This window comes from Lepidochelys olivacea, assembly GCF_965140295.1.
Source record: "Lepidochelys olivacea isolate rLepOli2 genome assembly, chromosome: 4".
NCBI lineage: Eukaryota > Metazoa > Chordata > Testudines > Cheloniidae > Lepidochelys > Lepidochelys olivacea.
Window position 1 is genome coordinate 123,797,924 of NC_140414.1, and position 23,890 is coordinate 123,821,813.

The 23,890-nt window shown below is 41.7% G+C and overlaps 1 protein-coding gene across 2 annotated transcripts in view; it reads right to left on the minus strand.

Annotated features, from left to right (window-relative positions):
• Window positions 1–23,890, minus strand: part of CRMP1 (collapsin response mediator protein 1) — a 68,681-nt gene that overhangs the window by 38,110 nt on the left and 6,681 nt on the right. For both annotated transcript variants that reach the window (XM_084625586.1, XM_084625587.1), the window contains exons 2-3: window positions 6,279–6,367; window positions 338–522 (exon numbers count right to left, since the gene is read on the minus strand). In XM_084625586.1, the coding sequence (XP_084481712.1) occupies window positions 338–522; window positions 6,279–6,367 (274 nt within the window). The remainder of the gene's footprint in view (window positions 1–337; window positions 523–6,278; window positions 6,368–23,890) is intronic.

Here is a 23,890-nt window from a genome sequence, read left to right on the forward strand (position 1 = left end):
CTAGATGAAGTGTTCTCCCAGAAGCAGACATGGTGCTCTGGATAAGTTGGGTGGAAAAAGTTTCAGAGGGAATCCCAACAACACTACCCTTTGTGCAGCTGCTTTTTCTAAGGGTAACCTCATTTTCATGTTGATCCTGGTAAAGCTGTCTACAGTAATCAGTGGAGATTCAAGCCGCACAAGACCCAGAAGTTGATCTGATCTTAAATGACTTCTGAAAACAGCTATGTAGAATATACACCGATAAACCCAGTGAACATCATGTGAACTGAAAACTGCAGGTTCCGCTCAGCACCAAGATAGTTAGATTTGAGAGGTGAGAGTGTCTAGTACTTACTGATCATGGTGGTACCGCCTGCTAGAGCAGCTTTTGTGCCTTGATAGAAGTCATCAACAGCAGTCATTCCTTGGTAGGGCTTTTGTAGGTAAGTGTTGACATCGATTCCCCCAGGGATAACCATACGCCCATTAGCCTCAATTGTCTTTACTCCACCAGGAACAATCAAATTCTCTCCTATTTGTCTAAACAGCAGGAAAAGCACAAGGAAATTTCTAGACAAAAACTAAATTAAGACACAATCAAGGCTGAGCGCACATATCAGTAATTTTGTATTATTAATATTTGTATTACCATTTTAGGTAAACTGTATTACAGGGAAGTTGCAATTATTTCAAAACCAAACATTCTAAACCCAAGACATTCAAAATTAAAGTTAAACTTAAAAGAAATTCAATTCATTTTAAGGTATGAAAATGCACAGTTAGGGCACCAAAACAAACTCTAGTCATAGTTTCTTCAAACTTCCCCTATAGTTAAAACTCAATCTTGTGCATAGGCTACATTTCAATATATATGAATTACAGGTCTTGTAATTCCTCTTGTAATTCTTCAGAACTGAAAGCTTCTTCTTCAGTAGAAATCTCAACTCTGTCCTACAGTGACACAATGCAAAATCCATACAATCGCGAGGAAGGCATTTTAGTGTTTGTGGACTCCACTTAGATTAAAACTGATTTTTAAAAACATGTTAGATTTCAAAAATTGTTAACCCCTCCTGGGGTCAATACAGGGCGAAGTAAAGGTTCTATGGGTACCACAACACTGCATTTCCACACTTCAGCTTGCTTGGGTTTTTTTTTTGGTTAACATTAACTGTGAACTTCCTGGGCTTATACTACTTTGTTTTAGGATAATTACCACACCCCTGTAATGTAGTTTCCCCTAAATTACTGATACATACTCTTAGCCCTAACTCCCTTTCAATATAGATTTTCTGTGGGATAAAATAATATTTATGTGCATATATGTGTACTCATCCCAGACATATATAGATCCTGAATTTATTTTGCCCAACATTAAAATGCAACAGCTACCCGTGAAATGAAACTTGGCAACTGTTTAACAGCCTGTAGCAACAATTTAGGATGGGAAATGAATATAACTATTAATTATACACAGGGGAAACTACTAGTAATTACTCAAACTGGAATTTGGCCAAACAACCAGAGTTTAAAAAGAACCACAGGAGATCAAGAGCTCATTTTTACACCTCATCCAAAGGACTCCACATCCAACAGCACCGTGTCCCATACTACAGTGGGACACAGGGCTCAGTTCTAGTCTAGAGGGAAGAGCACCAGGTTCTGAATTAACCACACTGCTTCCTGCAATATCTGGACTTTTGCTAGAAGTCTCCATTCTAAGTACTAACCAAGCTTAGCTAGTGAGATCTGATGCCAGCTCAGCTTGAGGCCATATAGCTGTGTGTGGAAAATGCCCAATAGTCACCCAAATGTTGCATTACATTGGGAGGCATGCTGTAACATGTTTACAACTATGATAAATATTAATGTAGCTAATTATAGAGTGAAAAATAGGAAGGGAATTAGTACAGCTGCATGAATGCAAGCAGACCAGCACAACAGGTTACACAAAAGGGACTTAAGATGCTTCAGGATTCTTCAAATTTGAATTGCAAAGAAATATCACAAGGTACTCAACAAATGAAAATAGGGGGAAGATCATCAGCTTGTTTAAATCAGCATTTCTCCATTGTTTTCAGTGGAACTAAGTCAATTTACACCAGATGATCATTTGTCCCTAACATTATAATCAGAGCTACATTGCTTTCCTTGTGTGGCAAGGAGATCTGAGAATGGAAAAAAAGAACTAAGATCCATCTCCTTTAAATTCTACTTTGAAATAAGAATAGCATTCCAAAGACTACATGTGAACACTGTGAAAAACAAGAAAATCAAAAAATAAAAGTAAGCTGGTTTTATTTCCCCCTTAAAAATATCATCTTTTCAGATTCTGATTCAACTAAGCACTTAAGCACATGCTTTGCCGAAAAAGGACAGGCTTTGCGATGTGCTTAAAGTTAAGCATTTAAACACAGGCCTCAGTCCCGCTGAAGTCCAAGCGTGTTAAGCATGTGTAGAAGTGCTTTGCTAAACCAGGGCCTGAGCCATTCTCAGTCCATTGCAGAGCGTCAGCTTCCTCAACATTGCTGCAGTCCATTATGTTGAAGTGAATGGATTTCACTACACTTGGCTGGTGCGGATAGCAAGGTGGTGCCACTTTTAGACAGCCTGTCTCACTTCTAGTGTTGCCACCCAGGTTAAGCCTGCTGGAAGAAGGCTGATCCTCACTGGCATTGCTCAGTGATTTTTATTCTGACTGTTTGACTGGAACACTGAGCAAGAGGTGGTGTGTCAGGCTTCTTGGACAGTTCATTTTGGAATAATATTTGTATGCTAATGAAAAAGTGGGGTCATTTAGTTGCTGCTTACAAGTGAGAGAGAAAGGGAATTATGCTTAAAGTTACCATGCAAATGCCCCCAGACATTTGATGCACCAGTAATCATTAGCAACTTGCAAGATTCACCCTCTCAAACAGTTGCCATGCTCTATAATTTCCTGTGAACAAAGCAAGTAAGCAATGTCATACTACATGAACAAGTTGACTAGGGCATAATGTAGAGGCCCCAATCCTGAATCCCCTTACTCACATGCTTAAATTTATGCACACGAGAAATCCCCATTGAGCTCAGTGCAGTTACTCAAATTTGTAAACAAAGAACAAAGGGTGGGAACCAGGCAGATACTTAGGCACCTAAGTCCCATTTTTAGGAGCCCAAGTCCTGTTTTTAGGCACCACTGCGATCCACAAAACACCCACATGGCTGCTGCCTGTAGGTGCCTACGTTTTTTTCCTTTGGGTATACAGCCTCACTTTAGACAGCCTCTCTCTAGGCCTGAGCATGTTCACTACTGCCTCATGATAAGCACCCAGAAACTTATCTCCCACCTAAGCCCCACAGTGATTCACAAACTGGGGAACACTAGTGTTTGGCTGCCCAAGTCATACACAGGGGTCCAACCCTGTAAGCAGCTTCCGAGCATGCCTACTGGATTGGGCCCCTCAGACAAGTTCACACAGAACAGCTGCAGGAGCAAGACCGCCCTTGTAATCGTTAACCCAGGGGTTAGGGTACTCACTCAGGATGTAGAAGACCCCTGATTCAAGCCGCCCCCCACCCCCTCCTGAGGGGGAGAAGGGATATGAACAGGAATCTGCCACTTCTTAGCATTGCGATAGAATCACTCTAACTCATTCTGTGGCCCATATCACATTTAAGAATTCCATTGTTTAATTAAAATGGAACAACTTCAGCAGGAGAGATTGAGGGAGCCCCACATCTGAATACTCCATAGCCTCACAGCTGGGGCACTTACCTGGGAGGTGGTGGAACCCTGTTCAAATGCTTTCTCTGCTACGGAGGAGCGGGGACATGAACCAGGGGTTTCCCACATCCTGGGTGACTATCCTACTGCTGAGCGAAAGACTATAAGGGACATCCTTGTCCTCTCCCCCCCCCCCCCCCGCCCCCAGCTGTTTTGTTGAATGTCCCACATGCATCTAGGGGAAGATAAGTGCTTAGCCACCTAAGTTTGTGGATCACTAGGAGAGCTAGGCGCCTCCCTCCAGCCCAGACTTAGGGGCTTATCTCCCTGAGAGGGGCAGGGCTTAGCACATACCCCTCTGGTTGGTGTCTCCCATTGGCTAGTTTAGACAGCTTCTCCCGTGCCATACTGGCTTTGTGAATCACAGTCTATTGCATTGTATATGGAGCCTGAGCATCTCCCTCAGGCTTTGCAGATCAGTGTTTGTTCCTGTGATTTTCTATGTGCCAAAAAGTTAGAAGCCGTAATGCTCAGTTTTGCAACACCTAAGTCTCTTTGTAGATCCCACCCAAAGTGTTTGCAGGATCAGTGCCTAAAATTCACAAGAGGTTTCAGACTTCATGGTAGCTCAAAGGTCAACTCATTTGTTTTATTATATGACATGTTTACAGAAACCACAGAGAATGTGCATCTGAACAAAAAAGGGCAGCACTAAGGTGAAGTAACACTCTTCTTAAAGGGACACTAATTGGCTGATTGTGCAGACCAACATGAGTGCTCCCAAGAGTTTTGTTAGCTCCAATTAAAATGAGATTTTCTTGGGATTTAAGCACTCCTGTTTCCTTTTTGCAATGGACATGTCCAGTGCTGAGCAAATGCACAAGAGTCAGAAAGGGAAACTGACTAGAAACTAAGAAACATAAAACAGAATAGTCTTTCATTGTCCAAGATGAATGAGGTGCATTACATTTATTATATTCTTTCTGTTGTAATAATCTATAGAATTATTAACAACACAGGTATGGCTAACTATTTAAAGAACATCATTTTTAGTCTGACCGTGTCCATCTACAAAAAAGGAGCTCCTAAGACAGAGAAACAATGTATTATTTATTGATCGTTGTTATTTTTTCATGCCGTAGCTTTTGGCCTCTGGAGACGTGCACTGAAAACCTGCATATGTCACAAGTGAAGAAAGTTTGGTGGGCACAAACTAATCTCTATTGGATATTTGTGAATATCACAACATCTTTGCACTTCTACAATTCAGCAAAATTAGCAATATTTCTTCTCAGCCAAGGTCCAGAGTGGGAAGCACAGAACTGCATGAGGAACCTTGCATCTCAACTATCTGAATCCATTCAAGGCTATCTGAAACATGAGTTTCTGAAGCAATATGTTTATCCAAAGAAAATCTGTATTGCTCCTGCAGCTGGCATCCTGAAGTTGTTGCAGGTTCTGTTTGTGGTGAGAGAAAGAGACTTGCTTTAAATCCGATTACCTTGTTAAAGTTTAGGAATTCGCTTGCATTTTTATCTTTTTATTTCTTTTGTAACCAATTCTGACTTTATGCCTTGTAATTGTTTAAAATCTATCTTTCTGTAGTTAATAAACTTATCTTATTGTTTTATCTTAACCAGTATGTTTGGATTAGACTGTGTGGGAAACTCCACTTGAGGCTGGAGCATAATCATTTTCCTTTGTTGAAATGACGGACTCACAATGAGCTTGTCCTGTCCAGGAGGGTTCTATACAGCACAAGATGCACATTTCTGGGGTCAAGGCTGGGACTAAGAACATGCAGGTGTCACCCTGTATGTAACTCATATGTGGCTGGGAGAGCATTCATGTATTCAGCTGGGAGTTATTTTACATGGAAGTGGCTGTGTATAAGCCGGGCTGCGAGCAGTGGCAGTTCACAGTAAAGCAGTGTAAAAAACTAGAGCTGAGGGGATACAGCTGTTCAACAGTCCAGACTGTACCCTGAGGAACGTGACACCTGCCCATCTCTATATAAGTGTGTAAGAAGAAAGAACACAAAGAGCATCTATATTCAGTGCACAAGCAGCGATGTACACAATGCTGGTGTACAAGAGAGCAGCCGTATATGTACATGGGACACATACTAGGGGTTCCGTGTGAGGAAAAGTGCCTATGTAGGGACTCAGTTTCCACATACAGCACAAAAATGGCACCAATATCATCGAGAGAAAATAGCTGTAACAAGCACCCCACAGCCAAGTAACCGTTCATCTTTGCCTGGGATCTCTTGCACTAGAGGTACCTGACAGCTCAGCTGGGCTTGTGCGACTACCTGCGCTGCACAGGTGTTGACACAGACTAAGTCCTGTCAGAAGTAACTGAAAATGGACCCATTGCAGGTGCAAAGAACTCCAGTCACACTGACTGATGGCATCTTCTACCTGCCTGACACTAGCAAAGATGAAAAGCAGATTTTTATAATAAATAAAATATTCCTCTACAACATACAACATTACAAGGCATCCACAGAGGTGTGCAAGCTGGAGGAGTCAAGCTCACTGTTATAATTAATATGCATGCAAAAATGTTCAGTATTTTAAAAACCAACTTTATAAGTCCATCTTCCAGGTATATGTCTGCATAGAAGGAGTGGTCATCATTGATAATTCTTCCACCTTTAATGAGCAGTCGATCACTCTGAGGGGAGAAAAAAGAAGAAACATTTATGAAGTAAACAAAAATGGAATCAAGTCAAATACAACAAACCTAACCTTTATACCATGGACCCATTAACATCAGAAGTGCCAGGGACACTCAGTTCATACCAGGGGTGGCCAAACTTACTGGCCCTCCAAGCCAAATACAACAATCTTCAGAAGTTCGAGAGCCAGGGCACACCTGCTCCTGCTGAAGTCCCAAGATGCGTTTCCTGTGAGCTGCACGCTTGGGCGGCCGCGCAGGTGATGAGCAGAGCCGCGCACATCCAGCGTGTGTTCCGGTGCCCCCCAGCCCCAGCTGCTTTGCAGCCACGTTGCTCCTGCAGCTGCTTCTGAGACCTTCCTGCTGGCTGTGCAGAGGAGGGGGAGGAGGTTGCTGTTGTCAGGGTGTCCCCCTCCCCCAGTCCCTGTACCCCATCTCCACAGAGCAGGGTAGAGGGGACAGGGCTCATCAGGACTCGCAGCAGTCTGAGGTCTGAACAAGCCTTCCGGTGTCTCTTCTGAACAAGAGACAGTTCTCGGTCTCTCAGAGACTTACCCAGCAGCCAACACACACAATCTCTGTCTCTGTCTGTCTCTCTCTCTCACATACACACACACACACACACACACTCTCTCTCTCTCTTCCCCACTCCCCGCCCATGTACCCATCTCCGCAGAGTGGGGGAGGGCAGGACATAGTTCAGGAGGAGAGCTTTCAGTGCGTGCCTTAAAGAGACAGCAGACAGGCGTCGCTCAGAAACTTCTCCAGCAGCCAGCACACACACACAAACACAGAGTCTGTGTGTCACACACACACAGACACAGTGTCACACACAGAGTCTCTGTGTCACACACACAGTGTCCGTGTCACACACCTCCCAACACTGTTGTTATTGTTGTTCCTTCTTGGTACTCCTGCAACCCCCATATAGTCTCTCTAATTTTATTCTTTCAAAGTGTGTTATTTTAGTTTTTTGAGACTGATCTATGCATTTCATAATTTTTATTTCTCTCTTGCACTGCTTCTTTGCATCCGATGAAGTGAGCTGTAGCTCACGAAAGCTCATGCTCAAATAAATTGGTTAGTCTCTAAGGTGCCACAAGTCCTCCTTTTCTTTCTTTGAGTAGTGAGTTCTAAAATGCCTAGCTTGTCCTGGCTGGAGTAATTATCCCTATTGGTAACTTTTTAAAAATATATACTGTATCTAGGTTTTTTGTTTCTATTGGTGGCGCACATCCGCACATTACCTTGATGCACATAACAAAATGTATTCCGCACATGGATGAAAAATTGGTCCTGAGCCCCAGCAGGTGCACCCCACAGGGCTGAAGACCCAAGATGCCCCTACCCGCTGGGCAGAAGCCCTATCCCACCACTCCGCTGCAAGGTAGAGGTCCCAAGCTCCAACACCCTCTCCCCCCCTGCCCACCCCAGTCTGGTAGGTGGAGAAGGGGAGGCATGGAGGACTCCACGAGCCACACTTTAATGGTAATAGGGTCATATGTGGCTCATGAGCCAGTTTGGCCACTCCTGGTTTATACATTCCACCTATCATGTAATCATGCCACCTGAAAGGCATACATTTTCTGAGTTTTGTGTCTGGGTTTTAGTCTCATCACTCCCATCAAAGTGATGCCATCAAGATGAAAACCACATACCATTTTTTATAAATGCTACCTGTGTTGCTAATAACACCTCATACAATTAACAATGACAAATGGAATAACATAGCCTTCCACCTTATCATAGAATCATAGAAATACAGGGCTGGAAGGGACCTCCAGAAGTCATGCTGAGGCAGGACCAAGTAAACCTTGACCATCCCTGACAGGTGTCTGTCCAAGCTGTTCTTAAAATCGTCCAATGATGGGGATTCCACTACCCTGATAAATAGAAAGTTGTTCCTAAAATCTAACCTAAATCTCCCTTGCTGCAGATTAAGGCCATTACTTCTTGTCTTATCTTCAGTGGACATGGAGAACAATTGATCACAGTCCTTTTTATAACAGCCCTTAACATATTTGAAGATTCTTATCTGGTCCTCCCTCAGTCTTCTTTTCTTAAGACTAAACAGAAACCAGTTTTTTTAACCTTTCCTCATAGGTGAGATTTTCTAAAACTTCTCTCATTTTTGTTGCTCTCCTCTGGACTCTCTCCAATTTGTCCACATCTTTCCTAAAGTGAGGCAACCAGAATTAGACACAGTATTCCAGCGGAGGCCTCATCAGTGCCAAGCAAAGTGGGATAATTACCTCCCGTGTCTTACATATAACACTCCAGTTAATACACTCCAGAATGATATTAGCTTTTTTGCAACTGCATCAGACTGTTTACTTAATTTGGAATCCACTATAGCCCGCAGCTCCTTTTCAGCCATACTTTCACCTAGCCAGTTCTTCCCCATTTTTAAAGATAGGTACCATGTTTTCCCTTCTTCAGTCCTCTGGCACTTCACCTGTCCTCTATGAGCTGTAAAAAATAATTGCTAATGGTTCCAAGATTGTTTCAGCTAGTTCCTTAAATACCTGAGGAATAATCTTATCAGGCCCTGCTGACATGAATACATCCAACTATCTATATATTCTTTAACCTATTCTTTCCCTATTTTGGCTTGCATTCCTTCCCCCTTGTTGTTAGTACTAATTGTGTTGAGTATCTGGTCACCATTAAACTTTTCAGTGAAGACTGAAGCAAAATGGGCATTAAACACATCAACCTTCTTGATGCATCAGTTATTAGCTCTCCTTTCTGCTAAGTAGAAGACCTGCATTTTCCGTCCTCTTTCTCTTGGTCCTAATAGATTTAAAGAACCTCTTCCTATTGTCTTTTATGTCCTTTGTTAGGTATAACTCATTTTGTGCCTTAGCCTGTCTGATTTTGTCCCCATATACTCGTGCTAGTCTTTTGTATTCATCTTTAGCAATTTGTCCATGTTTCCACATTTTGTAGGATTCCTCTTTGATTTTCAGGTCATTAAAGAGCTCCTCATGGAGCCATATGGGCCCTTTACTATTCTTCCTATCTTTCCCTCACATTGGGATAGGTTGCAGTTGTGCCTTTAATACTGTCTCCTTGAGAAATTGCCAGCTCTCCTGAAATTCTTTTTCCTTTAGATTTTCTTCCAATGGGACCTTACCTATCTATTCTCAGAGTTTGTTAAAGTCTGCTTTTTTGAAGTCCAATTTTCCTTATTTTGCTGTTCTTACTTCTTCCTTTCCTTAGAATCATGAAATCTATCGTTTCATGATCACTTTCACACAAACTGCCTTTCACTTTCAGATTCCCAACCAATTCCTCCCTGTAGGTCAGAATCAAGTCTAAAATGGCTGTCCCCCTGCTTACTTCCTCCACTTTTTGAAATACAAAAGTTTGCCATACATTCCAAGAATTTATTGAAAATTTTGTTTTGCCATATTACTTTTCCAACAGATGTCTTTTCCAGCCTTGATGACACCCATTGACATACAGCCCAGATGGACAGTGGACTGAAATGTATTACCATCTGATGGATATTAAGTGGCCAATGTGAAATGAGTTTGTGGGCACAACCTAGTTCCTAGAGGACAAATGTCCAAAAATGCCAAAGCCATCACATACAATAGTAATTTTCAGTCTTGGGCCAGATCATACTACAACTCTTTTATGTCACTACCATAATGTACAGGAGCCATAAAGGGAAAACAATCACCCCCAGGACAATTCCCTCAACACAAGAGCAGCATAGACCTAGCATACATGGCCCTACAATGCCCCCTTTATAGCCCCTGTCATAGGGCCAGCCAGGGTTAGGGCTAGAGTTGGAAATACAACCAGTAATGGCCAGAGAGTCTTTACTCCAGTAGTTCTTGGTCCCAGAACAACTTATTGACTACAGTGGGGAAGCTGCCTTAACTAACAGCAGCCCGGTAAGCTCAACTGTGCTGGTTCCCCAGAGTAGCCAAGAATATACACCTTTTCCCTGCCCCCTCCCCGATCTATACATTCTGTGCTGTGCCTCACAAGAGACAACATGGAATCTGGTCTCTGGTTGACTGTCTCAGCAGATAGATGAAGGACTCAATGGACATGGAGACTGAACTACCTTCTCACCCCTCCAGGTGATCCCTCCAGATTCATTTCAGGGGACTTTAGTCACGCAGTTCAGGGAAGTCTGCACTGCTGCGGCCTGCTCAGTATCCATTCTGTGAATGGAACAGTTCAGTCTCCAGGGCTAGATTTAATTGCACTGTCACATGGCACTGCTGCAGGGCGAGCTCTGGGAGGGCTACAGCCAGCCCAACCAAACTCGGCTGTGCAACATAAGTGCTTGAGAACAGAATGAGAGTGACTGGTTTACCAGTAAACAGACCAGTTTACTGACTTGGCTTGCCTTCATGGCCCAAGCTGAGTGACATGCATAAAAGGGGGGAAATGAATTAGTTTTCTGAGGGAGTTAATTCTGTGTGCATGTCTTTATATGTGAATCTAGTGTTGAGTAAGGGCTCTAGTAGAGATGTGCAAGGGAATTAATAGGGGAAAAGAGTTCCCATGAGAAACAAGAAGCCAGTCAGGGTCCCTTTTCCATACCCCTCTGTGATCTAAAAGAGCCTCCCAGGGGGCAGAGCTATAGCTCATCACAGTGCCATAGAGCTGGTCAGCAGCAGAAAGTAAGAGCCTGCTGAGTGTGTCCTATATGCACTCCACCATCCCCAATCCCACCCAGAATTTCAAAGAGCACAGGGAAAAAGAGGGAGTGAGCGCCATGCAATCTCTCTTGGGAGGTACAGCATGCTCCATTCTCTGTAGTCTACTAGCTCTGCAGGTTGGTATGAGACGAGAAGAGGGAAAGAGTGAGTTCTGACCTGAATGAGCAGTAGAGTTACACACACATATCCACAACTGAAGGTTACTTTTGTAAAAACTAACTCAGCATGTTTTCACTTCCCTTGGCCTCAGCTGTAAAAGTAAACTGGTTTTAGTCAGGTTTCTGATTCTGATGTACTAGCATCACGCAGCAGTGTTTGGATTTTGAACACTGCTGGCAAACATGTAAATACACAGAGCTTTTACATAGTCATTTAAAAAATCAGCAATAGGGCATATGTAGACCTCATAAAAATCCTAAACTAATTGCTAGTATCCATTTAAAGTTGATGAAAGCTGAATTACTAAAAGCCCATGTCAAGCCTTGTGTGTAAATGCTTAGGAATAGTAATTCATGTCTGAGTTGGAAGAATTTATATTAATTTGTAGTAGCCAAACTCCTAAGTGGAGCACTGTTCACTATAGGAATAATAAGAGTCGGTCAGCATTTTGCATGCAAGTTTTCAGTGTTAGAGATGAACAAATAATGCCAAATATATATATCTATAATATTTTGTGAAGAATTGTTCAAATGTTCAAAGAATTTGCTGGTGCCCTGTTCCTAGTGCTTAGGTGTTCTCATTTCTGTGAACATTCAAGTAATCAATTTACACTTGCAAAAATGTTTGCAGAAAGCAAATTTCAAAATTGCACAGAAACTAAAGTTTAAATTCATGCACTCGAGGAGTCATGCTGGAAATGGTAGCACACCTCACCTAGCCAGGAAACAGGAATAATATCATGTGACTTATCTAACCAATCACAACTGAGCAACACAGCTCAGATTTCAACCATTCATGGATTAATACATATTGAATTTGGAAAGATATTAGTCAAATAACTGTGAACAGTGAATAACTTTGAGGAAGCAAAACCTGTTTCTTCCATAATTAGAAGAAGAGGTTACATTAACTGAATAAAATATCCATTATAAATAATGTGTTTGGTTCCATTCAGTAATAAGGGGCCTCTGATTCTTCTGTTGCTTCTTTTCAAAAAGATGAATAAGGATTCCCATTTTGCCTTGTATCTCTTCTAGATCCTGAACTTGCAAAGACTAAACAAAGGATTATTCACGTGCCTAAAGTTACGCAAATACTTGAGTCCTCAATTTAGAAAACGTTTAAGCACACGCTTATGTTTCCCCACCTGTAAAAATAGGATTATATTTAACTCCTTTGTAAAGTGTTCTGAGATCTGCTGATGAAAAATGCTACATAAGAGCTAGTTGTTATGATGTCAACCCCTGGTCAGCAAAGCATTTAATTATGTGCTTAATTTTAAGCACATGCTTAAAATTCAGCATGGATATAAGTGGTTGTGGGGTTTTTTTTCAGAAGCAGGCCCGCCATACTGTTCTGTCTTTCTGTGAAAGATACATCTGATAATCTAACCATCCTGAAGAAAGAAGTTTTCAATATAATACATGAGGAAAGATCATGTACACAAAAGGTTGGAGACTTTTCATGAGATAAAGTATGCAGGGGACTCCGGGGTAAAATCAAGGCACTGAACTACAATGAAATATGATCCCTATGGGATCAGTCTCAGATGCTACTACCCTTTGACTATGAAAATGTGGAGAGGAATGCAAGTCCCCACCCTAGAATTTGCCTTGCTGATCTCAGCTATTTTTCAGGCTCTCTATTGTCAGTAGTAACTGCAGTATTTTTTAATGAGGGGCCTGAAAGGTAATGATTTATTTTGAAGTGTGCTGGCGGTTGTACCTCCTCACCATGGTGATTTACTACTGTGCCTGCTGACCTGGACAGACCATCATCTTGTGGACTCTTTTTCAGCTCATTCAATTTCCTTTTAAAACATTAATATTGTTCTACTACAAAGAGACAGCATCTCATTTATCTGTTGGGGGGAACATTACCAACATTTAAAAACATCCCGTCTGCTGCTGCTAATGGGTCACCAAAGCTTTCCATGCATCAAGATGTTTTACATTTTTCTTTATAAACAGGCAAAGGTTAACAATACAAACAACAAAGGCAATAGGTCAGGGATCTTATTAACAGACAGACAGAAAAGAGGCAAAAGTAGAACCCAGAAGGAACAAGCAAGGACTATAAGAATTATTTTGTTTCAGTAAAAGCTACACAATATAGTAATTTGTAACAAAAAACTATGCAGGCCCAAATTCTGCAAAACACTTAACCGTCTGGGTCACACTTTATCTTAAGAGTTCATATATAGTTTGTAAAGGGTTAATAAATGATTAACAGATGTCACAGGTGTGTTAGAGACATGAGTAGCCTGTGATACAGATGGTTCTAAGTGAACCGTGGTAGAGAGAGGTAATTCCATTTTGAAGAGAATGATGATATTTTGGAATTTGGTTTCATTCTCCTTCAGAAAGAAAACTAAAAAAATTGATATTCTCTGTGAAAGGAAATGGTGCCTTGACTCCTGAGCAATCTACCAGATGGACTGCCCCAGAGCCATGGACCCTGGAAAGCCCTGCGGTCCCTGACTCACAGGCACTCTGCATTCTCCCTGGAAGCCTAGGGAGCCAGAGCGCAGCTGATGAGGAGCGGAGCTGGCAAGGTGGCAGGAAAGAAGACAGGATTGATGAAACCCTGCCTGGTTTTCACTGGAATTTTGTCAAAATCGAACGCTCTCTGCAAACGAATCAGCCAATTCTGACGACAAACTATTGAGTTGGAATTTTTCCAGCCAGCTGTCGTCATAAGCACATCTGTAAAAAGTGTTACAGATTGTTACAGAGTTGTACAGGTCAATGGGTTGCTTATAACCACGGATTATAATGATCTAGAATAATTGACCAATTATTAAAACATCTATTAATATTGATTAACCCTTTATAAACTATTTATGAATGGAACCTTAATATAAAATGAGACCAATGTGTGAAACTGCCATCCCTATTCAGCAAAGTACTTAAGCACAGGCTTAAAGTTCAACACATACTGAAGCACTTCGCTGAATAAAGGCCAGAGAAAACAATGAACAATACATATCTCTCTGATCATCCTGTCTACATCCCTTTTATGTTGTATTCTGCTCCCTCTTCCTTCCCTTCTACATTGTATTCTGCTCTCCCCCCTTTCATCTGCCTCTGTTCTCTCTACTGTAAACTCTTCAGGGCAGGGAGTGTCTCTTGTTGTACAATGCCTTGTACAACGAGGCCTCAATCTTGACAGGGGCCAGCATGTGCTAACACAATAGAAATAATAAATAATACATTAGAGTCCAGGCTCAAGAGGAGACAACAGTGTAAAGAGGGTCTGCCACTGTTTAGAAAATATTCAAATAGTGCGTTACCTGACCCCAGGCTCATGAGCCACAGGTAGCTCTTCAGAGTCCAGGGTATGTCAGAGCCCTGCTCAGCCGCAATTTTAGGTAAACTGAGTCAAATGTTGCTCAACACACATGAAGCAGCCTGGAGAACATTAGTGGGAGACTGTGTGGGAGCAGCTTAGAGCTACCTCACACATGCTGGGATGGCAAAAGCAAGTTGCAGGCATCCACCCCTCCTGCCACGCTGCCAGGAACAAGGGGGAAGACCTGCCAGCATCTGGAAGGTGGAAGGAGAAAAATGAAAAGGAGATATCAGGTTTAAGGGAGAGATCCAAAATGATAACAAAGCGAAGTACTGACCTGAGGTTGTACCAATATAACCTACCTAAAGCTAAATCCTCTCTCAGTTACACCAGAGATGTGGGATAGCTCCACTGAAATCAGTGCAATTAGTCTGCATTTATACTGGTGGAATCAAGGGAAGAATTTGGCCCTAAGTATTCCTACTTCACCCATCACTGCAATATAAGTGACGATATGGTCACAACAATGTTACACTGTCATCCCCGGAAACAACATGGTGCAAACCTAACGACAGCGCATCATGCAGCGCTTAGCGGACAGCTCCCGGCATCTCCATTTTATGAGTGCATGACTCTCCAGCTCTTCACGGCTGAGCTCCCTGCTGTATATCACACAGCACTTACATACTACGGACAGCCACCTGCTTGTATATGCTTTGCAGCATTTTTCTGGTGATTTCTCCTAATCACGGCCTAACTTCTCCTGCTTTAATCTGCCAGTAAAGCCACAGAGCTTAGTCTGTGACAACACAGCAATTATCATGGCAACAGAAGGAGATGTCACAAAGTCAGCATCATTCGCTGCAGGATCATGCAGGAGGAGGGGCTGTCTGCTCAGAGAAAGCAGGCTGTTATCCAGATACTACTATTGTCTGCACGGTATCAGAAAGAGCAAATATCTGTAGGCTGGAGACTCATGCTTTTTGTACAAAGGTCTTTTCTTACAAGTCTGACACAATCTATACACGGGTTTTTTTAAGTATGGAAATTATTTCCATGTACCCACAAATGGCAAAATGCCTGGTAGAGATAAGAGATAGATCTGAACCCACCCCTAATGTTCAAAGTTTAAACCCAGCTCCAGTCCTGAATTTTGCAAATGGCTCCCTGTAGTTTTAATGGGATAATCCAAAAAAATCACTGGATCAGTACACCACCAAGCTTTGGGTTATTGGAAAATCCAATTCAGATGTTATGGTGGGATGTACACAACAAAGTCAAAAGCCATCTGTCTTCATATCCACCTTTTCTGCTGAGCTAGAGTGATCTTTTTAAAAAATACAGACATCAAAATATGAACAAATATTTTACACTGACGTTTCTTAGTCTGCTACTGAAATTACTGAGGAATGAAAATGCCATCCCCCAACATGAAATGTTCTAATGGGTTATCATGGTTAATTAATGTACTGTGTCCAATGAAAATAATGCAGCGGTGCATCAGAGTGAATTGACACACATTGTCTACTGTATTCATTCCAATCATATCACAACTGCATAGTTTATTTCGATATAAAACCACATCCAAATCCCTACAAAATGGAGCACAGAAAGTACCTCTAGTATTGTATCTGTACCTTTGTTCCACGTGTGGAACTCCCACTCATGTGTTGTCCCCAGAGCCAAATAAACCAATCATCCTTTTTTGATTAACTACAATTACTTTAGCTGCATGAGAACAACAATAACAAAACAAAACCAGATCAGGCTAGCACAATGAACAGGTCCAGAACCATTTCATTTTTGGCTTCAGTCTTTAGCTCCTGCTCCAACTGCAACCAGTGCCAATTGATCAAGCCTTTTGAAATGACTCCCAACCCACAATATTCCAGGCCTCAAAGGGGGCCACGCCCAGGGCCAAATTCATCTCTCGTGTAACACTACTGACTTTAGTGGAGTTATATCAGCGATAAACCTGACTCCCAGTCATCACAATTCTTAAAGTTCCACAGCTGACAATGGACGGTTTACACCGAAATCTCAGGTAGCATATAGACCTTAATATGATTATGTATCTTGCCATGCATCATAATCAGAAATGGTCTTTTCTGTGTTCCAAATCCACTTGTATTTCCAATTCACTGCCTATGAATGTGTGTGATTTGAGAGAGGCGATCTGAGAAGTATTAGGCTTCAAACACGTGCCTCTTTGCTCCTTTAACATTTCCAAAGTAGAACAGTCTGCCACTAAGCCTTTAAAAATATCTCTGGCTCCTCTGCTTTAGAGGGAAGATACATATGCTGATGTTTGTGTTTTCCTAGACTAACAGAACATCAACAATAAAAACTACTTGGATTAATATTGGCTAGGGGTAGGTTTTCAAAGGCTATCTCCCATTGAAAGCCCCACGCCTCTTTGTGCCTTTAAAATATCTCCCCCCGGAAAGTTATTTCTCTAAGAGACAATATACAGAAGAGCTTTTTTTCCCCTGAACATGGTCAGTTTTAATACTGGATGTGTTATGTTATGATTAAGCCATTTTGGTTTTAGCAAGGTGAAGGAAATGATTTCAAAATATTAGCAGCAAATGAAGAAAGCCATCCCTTCCTAAGCGTTTGTGTCCTTCTGGAAAGGATCAAAGAAACCCTGTAAATGGGATTCCACAAAGGACTGTCTGTGTCAAAACTTTAAAATATCTTAGTTTTTAAACAGCATTCTTCTCTCTTTGTAATCTCCATGACCACGTTATAGTGTAATATTAATCTTCATATTTCATAATATTTCAGCTAGTGTGAACACCAAATTATCTAAGGACCTAGCTTGTAACTCATTTATATCCTTGAGGCATCATTTCTGCTAGCACCCTAATGGATTCACCTGCCCAAAAGCTTTTAAGCCTATTTTTTTAACGAATTTATTCTTCTATACAGTAATTCACTTAGGAGGGATTTCATCAAATGTAGCAATGCCATCGCTTGGTGTACAGCCAAGTTCATTCATGTTTATTCGTTTAAACAATCTGATGTTCCTTTTCTTTCTCTCTTTTGGGGACCTAGCTATTTATTCATCTAGCAAAATCTCACTCCTTTATCATGCAGCGTAAAAGGGTTACACTGTAAAAAACAAACCTGTGTAAATTCTTCACAATAAATGCCATCTTTTCATTGCTTCAGCAATATCAATGGTGTAGACCCCTCACACTCCCTATTCTGGCAAAACAATACGTATCGGTGTCAGTGGAAGAGTCACCTGAGTGTGGACTGGAGGATACAGCACTAAATGTGTTCCACTGGCTGTCATTATATTTGCCTCCTGGGTTATACATTTCCATTATGGCAATTCAAATTGAATTTCCAAATCTCAACAGGCTAGTCCCGGAAATGTCTCATCCCAGAGGAAAAAAATAAAGCAATCCAGCACAGCTTGTTCATGTTGTAAACCACAGAATCAAAGATCAAATTTACTAATGCTCTTTTTGGAAGCATGAATCGGGCCAGAAGGACAACTTTGGCTCTGGCGTGGAGCTGCACCAGGTCTGAATTTGACTCACAATATGATGGGTGTTCAATGGCCATTCTGGCAAAGAAGTTAGTAGCTCATGGCCACAGAAAGAAAAGCATTTCATTAGATACCCTTGTTTGTCCAGAGTATCTCATGAGATCTAATGAGAACTTTGGAGAGCCAGTGAATTTGAACAGGATTCAAAGTAGTGACTAGAACATTGGGCAATGTGTTTGCAGCAACTTACAATGCTTAATTGTGGGCCACTCCATGTTGAACTAACCGGAGTATCTTCAGAGCTCCTACATTCAAACCCAAGTACAGTGCATCACAGTAATCAAGGCTAGAGGTCATGATTTCATGGGTATTCAAAGCCAAGTGCTGGACAATCAGGATGAGGCTAAATCTCTTGAATAGCCACAGATGGAAGCAGGCCTTTCTGGGACTCTCATTAACTGGGTATCCAGTAGCAGAAAGAGCTCCAGAAGGACCCCCTTGTTTCTAACAATCACAGGTAATATGTCTTTGTTGGATGGTGATGTTTAGTATTAGCTAATCCTTCTAAACATTTTTCGCCTTCGTTCCAGCATCATCTCCAGCTTCCCTGGAGTTTAGCTTCAGTCAGTTCATGTTCATCCAAGCACTGATCTCACTTAGACTCCTGCACTATAGATACACTAACTAGCTATCTCCAGTGGAAAAGTTAGTGTCGAAAAGGCTCAGGTGCTTTTACCACCATGTCATCTACAGCCCTGCACCAGCACTAAAACAATGGTGTGAGAAGCTATGGAAGTGTTAGCATGGATACGGCCTTACATCTCTGGGAGATGATGCTGACACTGGAAGTGAATTAAATGTATCGTTGAGCGTTCACATATTGCTGGCATTTCAGGCGATGGCATCTTCCAATCTCCCCTAGCATATTAGGCCATGGTGTCTTACAGTCTCCCCTAGCAGTTTTACAGATACTAAATACAAACAGAAAAGGAGTACTTGTGGCACCTTAGAGACTAACCAATTTATTTGAGCATGAGCTTTCATGAGGCTCAAATAAATATGTTCGTCTCTAAGGTGCCACAAGTACTCCTTTTCTTTTTGTGAATACAGACTAACATGGCTGCTACTCTGAAACATAAATACAAACAGGAAGAAGATACCCAGGAGGGAGAGGAGTTATTTAGTTTAAGCTCCAATGTGGACACAAGAACAAATGGATATAAACTTGCCATCAACAAGTTTAGGCTTGAAAATTAGATGAAGGTTTCTAACCATTAGAGGAGTCAAGTTCTGAAACAGCCTTCCAAAGGGAGCAGTGGGGGCACAAAACCTTACTGGCTTCAAGACTTATTTTGATACGTTTATGGAGGGGATGGTATGATGAGACTGCCTACAATGGCATGTAGCCCATCTGTGATTGCTAGCAAATATCTCCAATCTCTGGTGATGGGACACTAGATAGGGAGGGCTCTGAGTTACAACAGAGAATTCTTTCCCAGCTGTCTGGCTAGTGGGTCTTGCCCACATCTTCAGGGTGTAAATGATCATCATAACTGAGGTCAGGAAGGAATTGTCCTGCCGGGTCAGATTGACAGAGACTGTTGGGGTTTTTCGCCTTCCTCTGCAGCATGGGGCATGGGTCACTTGCAAATTTAAACTACTGTAAATGGTAGATTCTTTGTAACTTGAAGCCTTTAAATTGAGGACTTCAGTAACTCAGCCAGAGGTTCTATTACAGGATTGGGTGGCTGAGATTCTGTGGCCTGCAATGTGCAGGAGGTCAGACTAGATGATCATGATCGTCCCTTCTGACCTTAAAGGCTACGTGTCTAAGACAAAGCCTTATGGAAGTCTGCAATTTACCCATCTTGACCATCAGTGACCAGTTTTAGAGGATTGTGTCACCAGAAAGAACAATACTGACAATGCTATTGTGATCTCTTTGTAACCTGTTTCTTTCAAGCCTGCTTGCCTCTCAGCTCTGCTCACTTCAGTCAATTCTACATGTTACATCTAAAATTATCTTCTTTGCCCATTGTTATGAACATCTTCCTATGTTGGCTTCCTACCGCATTTTACATCAAATTCAAAATTCCCCTGATATATCTCACCTCTTGTCTCCTATTATACCCCATACTACACCCCCATACATTACATTCTACCAGCTCCACTGCATCTCATCTCCTTCTCCCACTGATGACTCCAGGCCACTGTTTGGGCCACTCCCTTCTTCTGGAAGAGATCCTCATCTCTAATAGACTAAGAAACATCTCTCTTACTGGTCCTGCCTCAATCCTCACTTCTCGTGGCTAGCTGTCCACCACTTGCTGCACACCCTTCCTTGTCCTCCTGTTAACTGAGCTCAAATGACAACATGAAATAATTTAAAATGTAAATAAATCATTGAACTAAACAACGCATGTACCAGGCACTTTGCTAATGTGTCACATCTCTTTTGCCTGTATTTTGTGTATTTAAACTGGCAGCTCATCTTCCTACATGCCTGGAAAATACCAAGCGCTGTAGAAACACACAAAATTGACTAGGGGGGGATCTGACAGAGGTCTATAAAATTGTGACTGGTGTGGAGAAAGTAAATAAGGAAGTGTTATTTACTCCTTATAACACAAGAACTAGGGGTCACCAAATGAAATTAATAGGCAGGAGGTTTAAAACAAATAAAAGGAAGTATTTCTTCACACAACGCACAGTCCGCCTGTGGAACTCTTTACCAAATGATGTTGTGAAGGCCAATACTATAAGAGGGTTCAAAAAAGAACTAGATAAATTTGTGGAGGATAGGTCCATCAATGGCTATTCGCCAGGATGGGCAGGGATGGTGTCCCTAGCCTCTGTTTGCCAGAAGCTGGGAATGGGCAATGAGGATGGATCACTTGATGATTACCTGTTCCGTTCATTCCCTCTGGGGCACCTGGTATAGGCCACTGTCGGAAGACAGGATACTGGGCTAGATGGACCTTTGGTCTGACCCAGTACGGCCATTCTTATGTTCTAAATGTAATAATGAACAGCAAACAATGATAGATGTTTCAATGCTTCATTGCATCGTGGCAGAGCCCCTGTTTCCCCAACATTATTTGGAGCTTCATCCTGCACAGAAGAGGTGTAGATTGTGATGTGTACAAGCACCAGGTCAAAAGTGATGGGCAGGACCATGGATGCAGGAGAACTCAATCCTACTTTAATGAGAGTGCAGCTGCACAGTCAACACGATTCCTGCCTAGAACACAAGAAAAGTCTAAGAAGGGAGTATGTCGCTAACTGTCCTATTCTCATGATGAGGATGATGATTAAGCAGATTTCTAATTGGACTCCTGGTCCATTCCCTGCCTCTTCTTTACTCTGCACTCAAGAACAACAGGGTGAGAGCCCACTAAGGGCTTGGGATTTACTTTCACTCAGTGCAGAGGACTACGTGATGTGCTTAAGCTTATTCGCACCAACTCTCATCCTCTGCTTACACCTGAACAGAAACACAACCATGCTACACTCCCTGCTGTACCCTATGGAAAAAGGCTTAGTGTCATTATTTATTATTTTATAGACCCAGAAGTCTACTAGGTCTGTCAAAGAAGACAGAAAGACAGAAGCCCAGATCCACAAAAGGTATTTAGGCTCCTAACTTCCATCAACTTCAATGGAACTTAGGAGCCTAAGTACAATTTTGGATGGGGGTTGAGTTCCTACCCAAAAGTGTTTGCAATCCAATCGCTGGATTCTGCCACCCTTACACTGGGTAGCACTATACCTCACCAGTAATTAATTTCATTGATATGACACAACAAGTGGGAGAGATGAACAGTAGGAAAGAGACAAAGAGAAAGGGTGAAGGTGACAAGATGCTCACATGGTCCCTGCATTTCGGCATGTGCACAGCATTGTGGTTCAATTCAGAGTTCATTCTTTAAAAAATGTATAAAATAGGGCTGTTGATTAATCGCAGTTAACTCACGCGATTAACTCAACAAATTAATCCCAATTAATCGCAGTTTTAATCGCACTGTTAAACAATAGAATACCAATTGAAGTGTATTAAATATTTTTGGATGTTTTTTACATTTTCAAATACATTGACTTCAATTACAACACAGAATACAAAGTGTACACTGCTCACTTTATATTATATTTACCTGTCTGTTCATTCCCTTTGGGGCACCTGCCATTAGCCATTGTCGGCAGACAGGATACTGGGCTTGATGGACCTTTGGTCTGACCCAGTATGGCCATTCTTATGTTCTTATGTTTATTATTTTTTATTTCAAATATTTGCACTGTAAAAAACAAAAGAAATAGTATTTTTCAATCCCCCCATTACAAGTACTGTAGTGCAATCTCTCTACCATGAAAGTTGAAGTACTGTATGAGTACTGTAGTGAAATCTCTTTATCATGAATGAAGAATTATGTAAAAAAAAACTTGCATTCAAAAATGAAACAATGTAAAACTTTTGAGCCTACAAGTCCACTCAGTCCTACTTCTTGTTCAGCCAATCGCTCAGACAAACAAGTTTGTTTACACTTGCAGGAGATAACGCTGCCTGCTTTTTGTTCACAATGTCAGCTGAAAGTGAAAATAGGCATTCGCATGGCACTGTTGTAGCCAGCGTCGCAAGATATTTACATGATATTTGTAGTCAAAAATAAATAGAAAGTGAGCACTGTACACTTTGTATTCTGTGTTCTAATTAAAATCGAATATATTTGAAAATGTAGAAAACATCAAAAAATATTTAAATAAATGGTATTCAATTATTGTTTAACAGTACGATTAATCATGCAATTAATCACGATTAATTTTTTTAATTGCTTGACAGCCCTAGTATAAAAATAAGGAAGGAACAAAAAGAGATTTTAAGATAGTAACTATTTTTCACCCATTCATTGTGGGCATCACAGAAGAGATTAATTTTCAGGAGCGATTAACATGAGAAGAGGGCGTGGGCTTGGCAGATTAGACTAGACTTGTTCCATACAAAGGGGGATGCATGAAAGAAAGACATGGAGAGGTTCATGGGAGAAATGGATGAAGAGGGCATCAGAGCTGGCATTGCAAGCAGTGAGCAGGAGTCCGGGAGCGACACAGTAAGAGGCAAAGTCAGACAAGTAGGGAATAGCAAAATTATTTCCCTTGTCAGATCACAGTGAGCATTCTATAGGTAACTACTATTGTGCTGATTTCCTATAATGATTTCTGAGTCTCTGCCATGACTGGTCAGACTGAGAATGTTGCTTGGTTCTTCCACAAGGATACATGTACAGGGATGCTAGAACTAGGAGTGACGGGGTACAGCAGCACTCTCTGGCTTGAAGTGGTTTCCACCATATACAGCGTTTGCAATTTGGTTCAATGGCTCTCAGCACCCCCGCTATGCAAATTGTTCCAACACGACTCTACGTGTATAATACACACTTAGAGTCTGATGTTTCCGTTCTCACCCATGGAAGAATCCCTCTGAAGTCAGTGTAAGTTTTGTCTGAGTAATGATTGCAGATATGGCTTTTGGTGATGCCTTTCAATCATGAACTGGGAACAACAACAAAACATTTCCCAAAACCATTTTGGAATCTTTGACAATTGACTAAACAGAGCCAACGCAACCCCTCACCACCACCAGACGTTGGTACAATATAGGATACTAAGGCCTGCCTCTGCTTTGCTTGCACATCCAGAATTCCTTCTGACTTCTGTGAGAGTTTGGGACACATGATTAGTACATCGGACAGCAGTACTGAAAATCCACTGCAGAGCCTTCAGGAAGCAAGATTAAGGATCAATCTGTACTTCCCCAATAGCAAAACTCCAACTGATATAATGAAAACAGAGCTGGTGGCAGGTCCAAAAGATCAGGGGGGAAAAAGTTGGAGA